The sequence below is a fragment of the Acyrthosiphon pisum genome, chromosome A2 (genome assembly GCF_005508785.2).
Source record: "Acyrthosiphon pisum isolate AL4f chromosome A2, pea_aphid_22Mar2018_4r6ur, whole genome shotgun sequence".
NCBI lineage: Eukaryota > Metazoa > Arthropoda > Insecta > Hemiptera > Aphididae > Acyrthosiphon > Acyrthosiphon pisum.
The window spans coordinates 43,257,879-43,275,622 of record NC_042495.1 but is presented as its reverse complement, the minus strand read 5'-3'; the positions used below and the strand labels follow the sequence as shown (position 1 = coordinate 43,275,622).

At 29.3% G+C, this 17,744-nt stretch overlaps 1 protein-coding gene across 3 annotated transcripts in view; it reads left to right on the top strand.

Moving 5' to 3' along the window:
• Positions 1-6,033: 6,033 nt before the first annotated feature.
• Positions 6,034-17,744, top strand: part of LOC100163727 (Down syndrome cell adhesion molecule-like protein Dscam2) — a 19,285-nt gene continuing 7,574 nt past the window's right edge. The window contains exons 1-20 of one of the 3 annotated variants that reach the window (XM_016804517.2): positions 6,034-6,264; positions 6,657-6,797; positions 6,861-7,040; positions 7,172-7,483; positions 7,538-7,837; positions 7,897-8,190; positions 8,255-8,662; positions 8,722-8,883; positions 8,948-9,241; positions 9,309-9,428; positions 10,247-10,420; positions 10,539-10,689; positions 11,828-11,976; positions 12,045-12,176; positions 12,237-12,404; positions 14,879-15,217; positions 15,321-15,467; positions 15,554-15,709; positions 15,774-15,913; positions 15,978-16,283. In XM_016804517.2, the coding sequence (XP_016660006.2) occupies positions 6,183-6,264; positions 6,657-6,797; positions 6,861-7,040; positions 7,172-7,483; positions 7,538-7,837; positions 7,897-8,190; positions 8,255-8,662; positions 8,722-8,883; positions 8,948-9,241; positions 9,309-9,428; positions 10,247-10,420; positions 10,539-10,689; positions 11,828-11,976; positions 12,045-12,176; positions 12,237-12,404; positions 14,879-15,217; positions 15,321-15,467; positions 15,554-15,709; positions 15,774-15,913; positions 15,978-16,283 (4,155 nt within the window). In that variant the 5' untranslated portion in view covers positions 6,034-6,182. The remainder of the gene's footprint in view (positions 6,265-6,656; positions 6,798-6,860; positions 7,041-7,171; positions 7,484-7,537; positions 7,838-7,896; positions 8,191-8,254; positions 8,663-8,721; positions 8,884-8,947; positions 9,242-9,308; positions 9,429-10,246; positions 10,421-10,538; positions 10,690-11,827; positions 11,977-12,044; positions 12,177-12,236; positions 12,405-14,878; positions 15,218-15,320; positions 15,468-15,553; positions 15,710-15,773; positions 15,914-15,977; positions 16,284-17,744) is intronic. The other 2 variants (XM_003244617.4, XM_001950975.5) reach the window with 2 other exon arrangements.

Genomic DNA, 17,744 nt, shown 5'->3' with positions numbered 1-17,744 from the left:
GATACTGTTGAAGAAAATCTAAGCATTTTTACTGTCCTAAAAGGTGATGACAGATACAAAAAAAAAAATCACACATAATTCTAAAATCAATACAATCATCGTTTCACTCAGAATCTAAAATTAAAATTAAAAATTAAAAAATTAAAAATAAAAAAAAATATAAATTATTACAAAAACACACCTAGAGTAGATTATTTGAAAAGTATAAAATACCTTATTGAATGTGTCAAACAATTGGCTGATAATAAATAAATATCCAACCAAAACAAACAAAAAAAGATTATCCCAAAGTTACGCTATTTATAGCCATGAGTTTTTTCGATTTTTTTTTTTTTTTTTTTAATTATTAAATTGTATTATTACAAGTATGTTAGGCTAACACAATGTCTCCGCTCAGAATCATTTTTTGTACACAATGATTTATAATTGCATTAAAATACAACACATCCCATTACAACGAAATGGTCGACAACTACTGTACAGCAGATCGGTACCCACTTGTCTACCTTTTTTATAATGTATTTAGATTACTTTAAAATATTTCATGAAATAATCCCGCAATAACATTATATTTCATAGGTATAGGCGTATAGCACAGCTAATATATATGAACATTTAACTAGATTCTTAGCAGTATTGATACATATATTGATTTATAAACTTATAGGCCACAACATATTTGAATATGAGATTTTTTACATTTAATTTTAATTTTTTTTTTAAACTGCAAATGACTTGTATTACCCTACCTGGAAGGTAATACAGCTTTTGTTTGAAATACGTGTAAATAGATAGGAAATAGAATTTGTTTTTAAAAAGTCTTGTTAAATTTTGGAAAAATTAATTTTGTTCTCTTATTATTAAATATTAATAAATAAATAACATATTTTAAAACTAATAATACATTTTATTTCAGAAATAACAAAATAATAAAAATATACACCTTTAAACCTATAATTTTAAATCGATGGTTAAAATCGGTCAGATACCTATATCACATTCTGAGTGATCACAGATTGCTATTGCGAGATCAGTTTTTATCGGTATAGGCCGAATATAAATAATTTTTAATTACGGTGTATCTCAATATTCTCAATAGACAATTTATAAATAAATTAACCAAGCCTTTTATAACTGCAAGCATCTTAAATTACATACCATTTAGCACAAAATAGGGTAATAACTAACTTAATAAGATAAAATAAACAATAATCATAATTTATTTTCGACTACCAAATGTAGCTACGCAAACTTTGAAAAAAGGAAAACAAAAAATTCTGTTATCAATATGGTGGGGACAACAATTTTAGGGTTTCATACAACAAGAAATTAGCTGCATGACAAAATGGATTTTTATTAATCTTAGTATTTGATAACACCTGTATGACAGGTAAAAACCTTTGACCGGCATTCACCCACTCTCCCCTAATACATACAATATTATAGTAATATTACAATCCAAACAAAATCAGTGTCAAATAAAAATGAAGTACAAGTCAAATTTTAGAAATTTTAGTTGTAAACTAATTTGAACTTTTCCCAGGATTCCTAGCTGATTTAAATGTAACATTTATTATTTTAATGTTTTTACTGTAAAAAAAATATTTAGCCATCAAATTATTTGAAAACTAAATTCAACAAATATTTCATAATACATAACCTATGTACATATTTCACGCAGTTACGCAGACTTAGTTTCCACTTCCATATAATCATTGTTCAAAGGCCATTGATTTTATGCGCTTGGAATAATTATACACATATTTTTTTATGCGATCAGTGTGAATGTATTAATTTACCCTTCCGTTATTCTTATTCAATACCTACGCCCGAAATTATAAATTACCAACTGATAGATATACTTTTTAAATTTATTATTATTATTAGTTTTATAAATTTTTTAAAATCCCATGACCAAAATATCAAATAATATGAAATGTTAAATAATATAATATTCTATTAAACGATGTGATGTTGTTCCCTATTATATTCTATGATAATTATACAACATTTTATGACTCGTCAGACTAATTTTGATTCTGTAATCTGTTTGTTTGTTCGACCGCTAAACTATAAAATATTTTGTGTGTGAGAGTTTTTTTAATTAATTTATAATTGCGGTTTGTCAAAGCAATAAAAAAAAAAAATGTGCCTTTTTTAATACCATATAGTATTAAGCGTGATCAAATTAGTTAAATATAATATTATAGTTGAACAACATTGCCTTTATCACAGTGAAATTTATTTTCCTCGTATATATTATCCTCTTATTTATCTCTGTGTAATGTAATAATAATATTTGTTCAGTTACCACAACATAGTTATCTCATTTCCGTGAAATAATAAGCCATATAATACTTTTTTATTCTGTAGCTGGTGGATAAGACTAACATTTTAAGCAAACTTTACATATTATAATTTATATTTTATAAGTTATTAATTTTACATTGAAATTAGTGAAACTATTAACTTAAAATTATAAGTAATATAACCTGTGGTACATGGAAATATGAAATGATTTGAATAAATTTATAAAATGTACATAGGCGTGCGCACGGGGGGGGGGGTGGCAGGGTGGGCAGCTGCCCCTCCTGCGAGCTGAAATTTTCTTCCAAATATTGTTTTTAAAAAACATAATATTATAATAATATAATTTTTATATTATAATGAATAATATATTAATTATTAATATGTAAATAACGAGTGATAAAGAGTGTTTATAGATAGCGGCAATCACTGTGGTTTCACGGTAATCCAAACAAAATCACGCCAATATATTCTACTATCAATTTCTATGTTAATTTCAACGCTATTAACATAAAAATTGATAAATAGCATCACTGTACGATGTTTTTCCAAATGGTAATATGCGTCCCGGCGCATGCGCAGTATAAATAATGGTCGGGTATCTTATCAATACCCGGATGGTTGGGTCTATACACAGCTTAGCAAGTTGCTAGTAACATAGCAAGTTTCAATATTACTATATTAAATTTGTAGTTAAATTAATGATTTTTAAAACTAAAATACTTCCATGACTAATATTAATTGAACTAACTAATAAAGTAACAACCAAAATAATATTTAACTATATATTATAAAATATATATTTTATTACATTCTGCCCCCCCCCCCCTGTCAGCATGGTCTGCGCACGCTTATGATTGTTATGACTTAAAACGTCATGTGTAGGTATTCATTAACACAAATTAACTACGTATTATTACGTTTATTATAATAAAATAAACGATTTTTTTCATTATGAATATTTCATTTTTTTTTTTAAATTATTTATAAAATAAGAAAGAACAATCAGTGGTCTTTATATTCAAACGGGAACTATATTTATAATATTATTTGACCTAATTTATAATGATTTATTTCTAGCTATGACACATAGAATGTGGTATTTTTTTAATTAACTAAATAAAATTAGTTAAATTATAATTCTTAAAAAAAGACAATTCACATAAATATACAATTCAAATTCAGTGTTAGGTACGTACACGTTCAGTGCTTAAAAAAGTGTGTGTGTTACCAATACGCGCGCGGGAAGTGAAACTTCTTTTTAACGCTACACGTGAGTGAATGAAAAAGAAAGAAAGGCACGGATAGACTAGGGTAATGAGGATAATAAAGAAAGAAAAGAAACAATGTAAATTATATTTTTTAGATTCTTTTTTTATTTTTTTATTCTAATGATCGATTATCATTTTTGCTCAATCGGTATAGTAGCTATGATTGGCATATGATAACTGAAATACGAAACGTACATTTTTGACCAGTGGCGTACATTCAAATTTGCTCTTGGGGGTTAAACACATTACACGTAAATATCATTCGAATTTACACTCCAACATAAACATAGACGGGGGCCCCACAGAGAAAATTCCTTTTTCCCCATGGGCCTATCCACCCCTGGGCCGAATAGAACAGAATGAACGAAAATTTCATAATATACATATTCATAACGAAAATGTTTAATATGGTCATTTACGATACTGCTATAAATATAGAATTTATTTCACCCTACATTGTCGTTCACGCGAAATTCAACGATTATAACGTAATCGGTTTTTTTCTCCGTTATCAGATCGAGTCGGTCGAGATAATGACAATATTAAGACGTATTTATGTCCGCATGCAACAGACTGACTGTGTACGATCAAATGTCTATTTTGATTGATATACGGCATCCATAATTTCGTTATGAAATCGTTTTTCGTTGTTGGTAAAGTATAGTGTTATACTCAATAGTCAATACTCAATAGTCATATATGACGTATGTTGTGTATACACGGATGATTAATAATAAGAAATTCATTAATAATATCACAATTTTTTTTTTTGGTCCTGGGGGGTTTTTATCCCGAACCCCCCTCACCCGTATGTTCGTCACTGTTTGTGACTGAACATTATCGATATATCGTAAATAATTTTTTTCTCTTCATTAAATTATTTCATTTAATATAGGTAGTTGTTTAAAAAACAAAAAAACACTATATAAATCATAACTCCCTAACCAAAAGTCGAATAACGTTGATATCGGTTCCAATCGATACAGCACAAAGCCCTTTAAGGCTTGAAGTGCCGAAAAAAAAGTTAATGCAGAAACACCCCGAAAAACGCAAATTTTGAACTTTCGGGTCCCCGGAAGACGGGGAAATACGTCTCGTACAGTCCCGACACAAGATGCCGAATTTCATCACCGACTACATACTATAAGAAAGCTTAAGTTTCAGAAACATGGGACGACACCTCGAGTTTTTCCGAAATAACTTTGTGGGGGGGGGGGTCAAAAGTACCCCGACAATGTGGGGGCTTTTCAGAGGGTCTAATGACAAAATTGTTATTAACAATAATCAAAATTATGTTTAATTCAAATAGATTTTAAATTAAAAGAAATATTGCATCTTTATATTGATCCAATAAAACAAATATATTATATTTAATATTTATTAAATCTAAATAAAACTATAATTATAATAATGATAACAAAATAATTTTTAGTTTTATTATGAGCAACCCGCAAATGTAGTATCTATCAAATCTACTTCTATCTTTAAAATTTAAATGATAAACATAAACCATTGATATTTATATTTATATAATTGTTGTAATACCTCTGTTCATATTTTAATATAGATAAAATGAATTGAAATATTTCATTTTGTACAATTAGACAATTTGTACGAGTATTTCAATTGTATTCATATTGGTATTATTTTTTTTATATGTAATAACGCATAATTCATTTTAGATTAAAAATTTGAGAAATGGAAAATATCCATGTTATACGAATCCAATTAAAAATTACTTTCCCCTAATATTTTGAACAAAAAACAAGAAAAGATTTTTCAAATCATTTAAAGTTTAATGATTTCGATAATAATTATATTTTTATTTAATTGTCGAGGCTCAATAGTCTTAATTAAAACATTTTGTACGTATTATATAAAAATATAATATGCAACTATTATTCAATGTCTTTAATTTTTATTATTTTTGGTTCCAAAATATTTATAATTAATTATAAGTCTACCTATTACCTATATTACGAATACCTAAGTAATATTGGCCTCATATAAATTGTATATAATGTAATTACGTTTACAAATTATTAGACGTAGGTACAAATCAGATATATTAGAAATGTAAAAAAGTTAATTATATATTTATGTAGAAATTACAATTATTTCACAATAGTTATTACTCATAGTAAATGTCCATAGTTTATGTGTATGATAAACTAATATAAATAAATTCACGCGCATTACATATATTACAGTGAAACTTGCAAAATACACTTTTTTAAAGATTTTCTTTAAGTTTTTTTTTAACAATAACAATGTAACTAGTCAGTAACCAATCGTGCATCTTAATAAATAAATTATATCTACTTTAAATTACGTATTATAAAATTCTCAAAATATAGTTAGCCGCTTTTAAAATTTACTTTAACTTTTTATTATCATAGTAAAATATATGTCTTAAAAAAAATTACTAAATAAAACGATTAGGACCATATGTCATATACCCATGAATAAATATAGATATTTGATTCCAATCCGATTTAAGTCCAAGGATCGTGATGTACTGCAATCTACGTAGAACGTGTTAAAACCTTGCGTAGTTTACTATATGAGAATATACTTTTCAATTACCTACTATGCATTTTAACAATGTTTACATTTCAGAATGGAGTGATAATGAAGACTGTGTGCCATCATGTCAGTTACTATATTTTCGCCATTATTTTTTCATGTAAGTAATCTTTCACAACATAATCTATACAAATGATTATTTCCATACTAATGAGACTCAAACTGAACGGGATAACTATACTATCCTAAACGTTAATTGCTTTAAACATTAATCAATATTCTACGGTAGGATTTCCACAGTTGAAGTTTTGTCGACAGGAAATTACCCGCAGTCAATTTCCTTGGGATGTCAGCAACGTCTGAACATCCTTTTTCAATCCGTAAGCCATTTCTGTCCACCATAATAGTACAAGAAATGAAAGAAACACCATAAATCACTAAAACCTTAGCGATCAACAATTATTAGACTAATTTAGAATCTTACATTTATTATATTTTTATAACATTTAACATCAAAGTTATGCTCTTTATTTAAAATTAATGTGTTTACAGTGTGTCAAGCAAATAATGAACTAATAGGACCAGCATTTCGTCTAGTACCACCATTCAACGTCCAGTTTTCAAACGATACTGGTGTAAAAATCGATTGTACTGCATTTGGGAACCCTACGCCACAAGTGCAATGGTACCTAGGTATGATTGTGGCATATTCAATCAATATTATTTTTTAATTATATAATTAAATTAAATTCTTAGAGGATGGAACGAGGGTGATGACAATACCAAAAATCAGAGTGGTACATCAGAACGGTAGCTTGATATTTCTTAGTTTTGGCCCAAGTTCTTACATGCATGATGTACATAGCGCACAATACAGATGCAAGGCTAGTAATGCAGTTGGTCAAATTATTAGTGGAGCAGTTCATATTAATGCTGGTATGATTATTAGTTTATTTAAAGTTTTATTTTCCTATTCATTATAATGCATCTGAATAAGATATATTAACCACATTTCAATATTTATAGTACCTATGTTATTTTTTAATTAAAATAAACTTAATTTTCAGTTATGAATCAAAACTATGACGTCCAGGTTTATGCCGAGTATGTCAGTATCGGAAATACAGCGTTATTACGATGTCATGTTTCTGCACATGCTTCTAGCTACGTAATGGTAACGTCGTGGACACAGGATGATATAATTCACTTTTATCCTAATGTTGATTCTGGTGGAAAATATCTTGTACTAGGAAATGGTGATTTATACATTAACGATGTTGATTCTAGCGATGGATTTAAAAGTTATACTTGTAGAACTGTACATAAGTTAACTGGTGAAACTAAGGCTAGTTCTTTTCCTGGACATATCACTGTGAATGGTAATTTCATTATTTTTAGAACACTTTTTTGATACTCACAAAAAATAATTTCAGAACCTACTGGAAGTCAACGACCAAGAGTTGTTGTGGAAACCGATAGTAGAAAACAGGTTAAAGTGGGAGACGACCTTATACTATCTTGTTTATCTCAAGGATTTCCTGTACCAACTTATAGATGGTATAGGGAAAATGGAGACGTACTTAAAGCCTTAGCGCATGATTCCCGTTTATCAGTACCCATTCCTGGCCTTCTTAAAATCGAAAAAATTCGTTTAGACGATGATGGAAAATATGTTTGCATATCAAATAATAGCGTAGGTGAAGAAACAGTTCATCATAGCGTGTTTGTCACTGGTAATTTTTTTTTTTTATGAATTATTCTAAAATAATTAATTTAAATTTATCTATTTAAGAGCCCCTTTCAGTTAACATACTACCTCAAAAAGTAGTTGGTTCTTCACTATTAGATCCTACAAAGTCTGTCCAGTTTGTATGTACAGTCAATGGCCATCCAATTAATAGAATTATGTGGTATAAAAATGGACAACCCTTAATGCAACTAAATGGGAGAGTACGTTTGACATCATCACTTCATAAGCAAACATTGATGTTATCTCCCTTGAATAAAGATGATCAAGGAATGTACCAATGTTTTGGAACTAATGATTGGGATATGGCCCATGATAACACTCAATTACTTCTTGGAGGTATATAAAATAAATTAGATAAAATATAGTTAAGTTTAATTTCATTTTAACCACGAATTAACAGATATTGGACCTGAACTTGTTTATTGGTTTACCGAGCAAACTCTACAACCGGGGCCATCTTTATCATTAAAATGTGTAGCATCGGGAAATCCTCTTCCACAGTTTACTTGGACTTTAGATGGATTTCCTATACCAGAATCGAATAGAATTTTGGTGGGTCAATACGTGACAGCACATGATGATGTTATAGCTCATGCCAACATATCTTCATTGAAAGTCGAAGATGGTGGAGAGTACACGTGTACAGCACATAATGAAATTGCACATGTTTCACATTCTTCTAGAATAAATGTTTATGGAGTTCCTTTCGTTAGGGAAATGCCTAGTGTTCATGTTGTAGCCGGAAAACAACTTATAGTTAAGTGTCCTGTAGCAGGTTATCCGATTGAATCAATTAGTTGGGAACGAGGTAAGGTAATATAATTTTAAATTGGCAATTCATATTTTTATTTTAACACTTATTTTTAGATGGATTAACATTACCAGTTAATCTTCGTCAAAAAGTCCACAGTAATGGAACTCTTACAATAGAACAAGTTCAACGACAAACAGATGCTGGTACTTATACTTGTCAAGCAAAAAATCATCACGGTCATTCTTCTAGAAGAGATGTGGAAATTCAAGTCTTAAGTATCTATTATATCAAATAGTTCAATTGTATATAAACTTACTGTTTTCATGATTACATTTTTAGTTCGACCGAAAATTTTACCAATTCCTCCCATGACAAACCTTTTAGCTGAAGGTATGCGTGCAGCAATTTCATGTCAGATTGTAGAAGGTGACCTTCCTGTCATGTTTACTTGGACAAAAGACAGTGATGGTGTAAATAATGGCTTAGGAGTGGGAACAATTACAAGAAATCATGATGAGTATTCGTCATCGTTAATTATAGAGCGTATCACTGCAGAACATGCAGGAAACTATACGTGCATAGCAACAAATTCAGCAGGAGAAGAGAAATTTACCGTACCACTAACAGTAAACGGTGAGAAATATAAATATAAATTGTATTTAATATTTTATTTATAATATATAAAAATTAATAATTTTAGTTCCTCCAAAATGGATCGTTGAACCTGAAGACACAAATGTGGTTATGGGCTATACGTGCATGTTACATTGTCAGGCAGAAGGTTATCCTACACCAACGGTAGTTTGGAGGAAATCATTTGGTATTTTACATTATTTAAGTATTATAATTAATTTTGATTTATTATGGTTAATGAATATTATACTTTATTATAAGAATATCAAATTCTCAATAATTATTTTTGGGGTTTCGTAAGAAATTTCATTCATTGGTAGGTACCTATTTAGTTAAATTATGTATAGTATGATATTTCGACAGTAATTATTTAATGGCTAAGTGTGTGAATTTATCAATATATTAACCTGAAGACCAATGAAATATAGCATAGTCTATATATTATATTTTTGTAAAGTACCTAATTAGAAATTGAGAATAACATTTTTATAATTAAACATTTGTCCACTATACAATATAAGATAAATAATAATTATCATTGAAATGAATTTGCATTCTACCAAAAGAGCAACAATATATATATTTTCTTTACCATATATACCTGTACTTATGTATATCGGTATGGTTAGGTATTCAGTTTTGAATCTACAATACATTGCATAAATTAATCATAAAGTATCAAGAATATTATGAAATAAAATATCAGAACATTATTTTCAACAACATAGAAATAGGTACAGTTTATAGCAACTGAAAAAGTTATCTACTAAAATACTTGTACCAAAATTAAGTCTTTTAAATCATACACCAAAATTTTTGGAAGCGGGAGAAAGTGAAACAAGTAGGTATTGATTCATATAGGATGTTGTCTGTTGACAAATACTAGCTAAAGTGAATATAACTGTATAGTAAAAATATCTGGCTAATCAAAATATGTTTCATGAATATTGCCTTGTACGTTTAATGATGAAATCGATTAAAATAGATTTTTATTATATTTTTTAGGCGATTCCATAGGAGAATATAAGGACTTTTTATATGAGCCCAATGTAAATTTCTTTAGAAATGGAACTTTGGAATTTTTGCATACTAGTAAAGCTAATGAGGGGAAATATATGTGCGAGGCCAAAAACGACATTAGTCCTGGATTGAGCAAAGTCATACAATTAAAAATAAATGGTAAAATCATATTTTTTGCTTTAATAATGTATATGATACAACTATACGAGTATGTAGTTCTGTGTTATAATGATATTTTACAAGTGCTTGTTGTTTATTTCATTTTTTTTATATTTAGCTCCAGTAAAGTTTATACAAAAAACTAAACAAATTCGGGTTAAACTTAATGATGATGCTCATATACAGTGTATTGCTGTAGGAGATAAACCATTACAAATATCATGGAAGGGATCCACTAATATGCAAATTTTAAAGGATATAGATCGAAGGTAATGAAATATGAATTTGTTATTGATTTTATCGTTAAATTAAACATTTTAATATACAATTTACATCAAGAATGATTCCTTGAATTTTTTACATTCAAATTTAAACCAAATTTATTTAATTGTTTTATTTATTATTACTGAAAAAAATGTACCTTACATTCGTAATTCATGGCTTAGAAAAATAATAGTAAATATAACTTATATAACCCTAAATGTTTGTTATACACTTTTATTAACCAAAGCAAATCAAGGAAACTCAAATTCTAATAAAACTTTAATACTAGTTGGAGCCTAAAATACAAAAACACGATTGAATTATAATCATAGCTGACAGTTCAAATACATGCCCATTTAATATACAAACAATCGTTGAGTGACACTTGAATTGGAACCTAAAATAGTATGTTATAACTTATAATAATGATAAGCTTGTTAATATATTATCTATTCTTATAATAAATTATCAGATGCAGAGAGATGTAATGAGTTAGAAGAAGATAGGGACAGATAGGTCCCGGGAAGTTCAAGGACGTGTACCTATTCAATTGTTAAAAGTATATTTTACAATAAAATAAGATTTTTCAATGAAACCTCTAAGGAAATTAGTGTAATTTTGTATTTTATAACCAAACCGCTAAAAATAATACATACATAAAATTAAAATAAGAGGAATAAAAACTGTAAAGCCAAAACGTAACATTTCTTTATTTGTAGCATGTAGGCATTCAAAACCCCCACAAATCGTTTTGTTACAAATCCTACTTAATATATTATTCTTAGATAATCAAAGACATAAGCTAATATTGTCAAATGTAATTATTACTAAGACATAAATACTAATACATTAAGATTAATTTAACCGTTTAGAATCCTAAATATAGTGCTATACTCAATATAGATAGTCAAATATAAAACTTTTCCTATAGTATTTTAATACTTTCTAATACTTTATAAATCTGTATCTACATGGCATAATTAATTCTGAACTTAAAAAAAAAATCCTGGTTTGATTTAATTTTTATAACATAACTCAATCAGTACCTATAAAATATTTATTTTTTCTACTACCTACTATATAAGAAAAAAGGTCTATATATTTTATTTGTACTATGATTTATTTATTTTGGGATGTCTCCAGGTTTACTATAAGAGAACAATCTAAAGACAATGGAATAATGTCAGAGCTTGGAATATCGCCTGTATATAGACACGATACAGGTTTTTTTAAATGTACCGGGAGTAATAACTTCGGAGAAGATGAGAATTCGATTGAACTAATAGTGCAGGGTATGTGATACGTATAAATCGTAAATAAACATAGTTGTGTGTATTTTATCAAGTGATAATTTAAACAGAGACACCGGAAAGTCCAAAAGATATTAGAATTTTGAATCAACAAAGCCGGTCAATGGAAATAACATGGAATCAACCATACGACGGAAACAGTGTTATATTAAATTATATAGTCCAATACAAATTAGTTGCATGTATGTTTAACATTATTTGATTAAGAGTATTTTTTACATTGAAAATCATTATTTCAATAGCTTTATGGATAACTGACCCGGCAAAAGTAATTGTTGCTGGGACTCAAACCGTTACAACCATCGAGGGATTAACGCCGGCAACGTCTTACCATATTCGAGTCATTGCAGAAAATGCCATGGGATTTAGTGAACCCAGTGACGAAGCACAAGCTTTCACACAAGAAGAAGGTAAATTTATTATTAATATTTTTAAATATCACGTCATTTGATATGTCTCACAACCCTTAAATATTGACATCATTGGCCAAGACCATAGTTGTATATCAATATAAATTAAATATACGTATACACTTTATAAAGTATATACTTTATATCCCAATGTTTTAAAATTAATAATTATGGTATTAAACAAGTATACAGAACTCTCTTCTCTCTATATCATCAGATTTTTTATGAATTTAACATTTAAAATCTATATGATAGTACCTAGTTTTAAGATATTTAAATTGTTCGTGACATCAGCATAAAATGTATTTTATTTATTAGTATGACTTTACAGTTTACAATGAGCGGTAGCGCTAAAATATTTTCTTCTTAGATAAGAGGTTAAATGAAATTATTGTTATTATTATTATTATTATTATTATTATTATTATTATTATAACTAATATAGATACACATTTTAAGATGTTAACAAAGCATAACAGAACAAATATAACAATAAGTACCACATTAAATTAAGTTAAATTAAATTAGTTTAGATATCTACATCTAAAGAATCTAACCAGGCCACTCAGAGGTCACTTTGATAAAGTCCTCCAGATCACAATCGTATCTTCTTAATCGACAATTCAGACTTAGATGTTGCATCGACTGTATGCTTGCACCGCGCCGCAGTCGCATTCCGAACTCTCTCTTAACATCCATTTATGCATGCGCTCGTTGCATCTACTTTGTCCTGTGTGTATTCTGTTGAGTCTAACTCAGATTTTCCTAGGAAGATCCGTGCCTAAAACTAGAGTGCGCACGTTATCTACTTGGATCCTCCGGGTTTCTCTCTCTGCCATTCAGCCGGCCACACATCGGGGGTATTTATCCTCGCCTCGGTGATGATCCGAGCTCTTAGCAAGAACGGTTTTTAACACTTAAGTCTCGGGTTTACAATTCTGTCTTCATTTATTGATAACTTCTGGTGTTTATAGATGCTGCCCTTTTCTATTACCACACTGTTTTGTCTCCTTATATGAGGAGGTTTTATGTTGGCTAGGTAGAGATGCTATTGTTTGTTTGTGCTCAAGACTGCGTCTGCTGTTTGGCGCATGACCTTCCTTAGGTAGATGTCTACCATCTATGTGTGAGCGTTTCTTGCCCATACTGGGATGCAGTACTCTGCGACTGAGTAGACCCGGGCTAAGGAAGAAGTCTGGAGGACGCTTGTTGCAGCTCCCCATGTGGTGAGCTAATTTTTGTTGATAAGGCCAATTCTAGTTTTAAGTTTTGCTGATCTTTATGCAGATGTATTAAAGGTTAACTTCCGGTCCAATGCAATGTCAAGATACACGGGTGCCTTTTCGTTTTTGATTTTTTCGCCGCATAATAGACTGATATTTTTTTGTTGGCTTCCCTGTTCTTTAAATGAAGCAGAATTTTTCCGACCTTGGTAGGTCTAATGTCAGGTTCTCTCAATATTTTCTAGCTTCTTGTCCTGCGCTATTATGTAGATGTCGTTTGCATAAGAGAAAATTTTAAAGTCTATACTTGGTATGTCATGACTAGTGAGTATAAACGTTAAAAATAATTGGGGCCAGGGGAGATCCTTGAGGTATGACATTGTTTAGTATGCATGTTCTGCTTTTCCGGTTACCAAGATAAACTCGAAAATTCTTATTTCTAGACTGGCTCTATTGTATTGTACCAAGCGTGAGCATTCTATAATATTTGATAGTTTCCATAGTAAGCCGTCTTTCCAAACCATATCGTCTGCTACCGAAATATCGATGAAGGTAGTTCTAGACTTAATTTTGTCATTGTAGCCTTTCTCGATATGAGACGTTAAGGCTAGGACCTCTTCGCAACAACTTCTGACGAATCGGAGTATGTGGTTCTATGAAAAGGGCTTTCTTTTTTAGAATAATTCTCTCCGTGAGTTTTGATAATACACTTAGTCAGGCTACGGGACAAAATGTATTTAAATCGACTATCAATAAGTATCAATAATCTTATTTTAAATTAAAATATATATTTTTTAGTTTGTATGTTCAACACAAACTAATAATACTGATATAGGTATCAACTTTTACTGACTATTTAATATTAATTACCTTAAAACATTAACTAATTACGAATCTTAACAAAAATTAGTAGCTAGAAAATATAAGGTATACCACTATACTGCTTAAATTATTCAAATTAAAAAGATAAACCCCTTTATATTGTAATTATATAAGATGATATATGTAAATTTAAAAGAAAATGGAAGTTTCTTCATTCTACATACTTTAACACAAAATATGTAAGTACATATAAACAAATTTAAAAATATAGAGGTATATTTTATCAATTGAGTAAAATAAACTGGAAATAATAATAATAAGAAAATAAGGGATGATAAGGAAAATACGTGGCTAAATTTGTAAATTCTATTAAACTAACATCCTCGAATCTTATTTATTTATTTATTTATTATTAAAATCGCTTATTAGTTCCCAGTATGCCACCTCAAAACATTCGTGCCGAAGCTAAAAGCAAAACAGAACTTTTAATTATGTGGGAACCACCTCCGTCAGACTCTTGTAATGGAATTTTAATTGGATATCACATTGGATACTTGCCGACGGATGATACACAAAATCCTACGACACCAACGGTACCGCACAGTCGTTACATTATAAAAACTATTAACATAAATTCTCAATATGGCGAAGACTTTGTCATTAGTGGTCTAATACCGTACACGACGTATTCGATTGTAGTACAAGCTTTTAACAGCAGAGGAACTGGGCCGTTTTCTAAGCCTATTACAGTGCAGACTGACGAAGGAAGTGAGTATTATAATACCAAATAAATGTTAGGTAGTAAGGTACACAATATAATAAAAGGAGGTTATCACTAATATTTAATAATATCTACATAATATTCAATTAGTACCAACAATGCCACCAGAAAAACTTACGTGTAGATCTTTAACATCACAAAGCATTCAAGTATCGTGGGATTTACCTCTGCCAACGGGGCGCAATGGTAAAATACAAGGTTTCAAAGTATCGTATCAACCAGCAGAAGATTGGTATGGTAAGTGTATATAATTATCAAAACAACTATATATATTAAATAAGTTCATACAGTTATTAAACAATTATGCGTGGTATTGTTTTCAGAAAAAAACGAATTTGAAACGAAAATTACTACTATACAATACACAACAATCCAAGCTTTATTGAAATACACAAACTATAGCATATCAGTATTTGCATTTACGAGTAAAGGAGATGGGGTTCAAAGTGATCCAATTTACTGCAAAACTGAAGAAGATAGTAATACAATTGTTTTTTCCTTATCGGTTTACACACAAAGCTCATTGTGTTGTTTGTATTTTAGCCCCTTCAGTACCAGCAGATATCAAAGCAATCATAAGCTCTATAAAAACCATTGTTGTATCTTGGCTTCCACCAATTCGTCCAAATGGGAGACTGACTGGTTATATTTTATACATATCAATTTTAAGCGGTCATAAAGATGTAAGCATTATATTATATTAATTTTCTAAATAATTGTTTTAATAACTTTAATGTTTTTTTCTAGTCGAAACCAATAAAAAAAATACTTAGCCCATCTATTGAGGTTTTTGAAGCATCAAGAATCATTGATAGTGCGAAATACCAGTTTTGGGTCAAAGCATTAACTAAAGTTGGGGAAGGAGAGAGCACTAGAACAATAACTGTAATCCCAACGATTAAAATCTCCGCTCAAATAGTATCATTCAGTCAAGTTTTGATTACGCGATGGAAGAAAAATGTAACATTAAGCTGTAAAAGAGTAGGTATACCGTATCCTCAACCAATATGGACAAAAGGTGGACGATCAATCATTTCAAGTGGGAGATATCAGGTTACACAACACACATTTTATTATGAATTATTTTGATATTAATATTAAAGTACCTTATAATGCTCACATTTAGAATATGTTCGGTTAGATTAAGTAATTAATATTCTGCAAACATGAAAATAAATTAAATTTGAGACTTTAAATTGAGGCTTTATGTGGCAAAGTCAGCAATCTCCAAGGCAGTGATTTTTGGTAAATGTCGAAAAACTGTTTTACCTTTATTTCTTGTATTTTTCGTTGATATTTTATTTTCGTTGATTGATAGTGGAGTTGGGTTGTTCCCTGTAATCATATAATTTGTTAAATGTCGATAACATTAAATAATAAAGGAGGGAAAATGGACTTTGACAAATTTGCTGTGGAACCAACGGAGATTGCCGCTTTTGTCACAGAAACGCATGGAGATTGCCCCGTTTGCCACAGAAACGTAGAAAATGTATTATATTATGGTATTATGATTGGTGATTGCTCTCTTTGCTGCGATCAGCTAGTATTAAAACGATTTATCTCGATTGGGGATTATATGTGATAAAAATCGGTGTCACCAATCGACGCAGAGTAAAAAGTATTATATGAATATTATCAAAACATTTATTTCAAAAAAAGCGGAGATTACTGATTTTGCCACGTAACGCCACTATTGTATGCTATAACGTATGGTATATAATAATTTTTTCTATGCTTAAAACATATTGCTTATACTCTATTAAGCAAATTAAGCAATTTAGCTTAAAACAAATACAAGCAAGTATTGGCGTATTGCTATCATTACTCTAAAAATAAATCTATAATTATTATACTAGGATGGGTATTAATGAGTAAAAAAGTTTAAGTTGAGTTAAAAACTGTGTTAAAAAAAAAATTAATTTGACCAGCCTTGTTATTAAATCGATAAATTATAATTTATACTTATAGATAGGTAATTAATATTATCTATAATTTTTAAAAGTATCAATTGAATATCAGTATATCGCACTAAAATAGTTTAATGTATATTTTCATATTAAAAAAAATAAAATAGGTACTTATTGCATTAAGTATTTTGCAAAATATGTTGATTTTCTCATTCTCTATTGACTATCAATAAAATAAATTGTAGATTATTGTACCTTATACAGTTTAATAACAGTTAGTAGTAGTTTAGTAACAGTTAAATATTTTTAATTATTAATATATTATTATTATAATGACAGAGTTCGGCTAAAACGCACTTCGCTATTTTGAGACTTGAAACATTATTTGATGCTTTTATTTTTGTCTCGAATTTTTTCAGCTCTTCCTTTTCGTTTTTTACTACAGCCTGATCCATCCGTTTCCATTTTATTTTATAATTCGCAACTATTACTATTGTAATATAAAATATTTTATAAATTATTCCTAGTTAAGAGGACGTCGAACCAGCATGTGATGTCTCCGTCTTACACACGTACGTTATAGCAAATTTTCGTTCGCTAGTTTCAA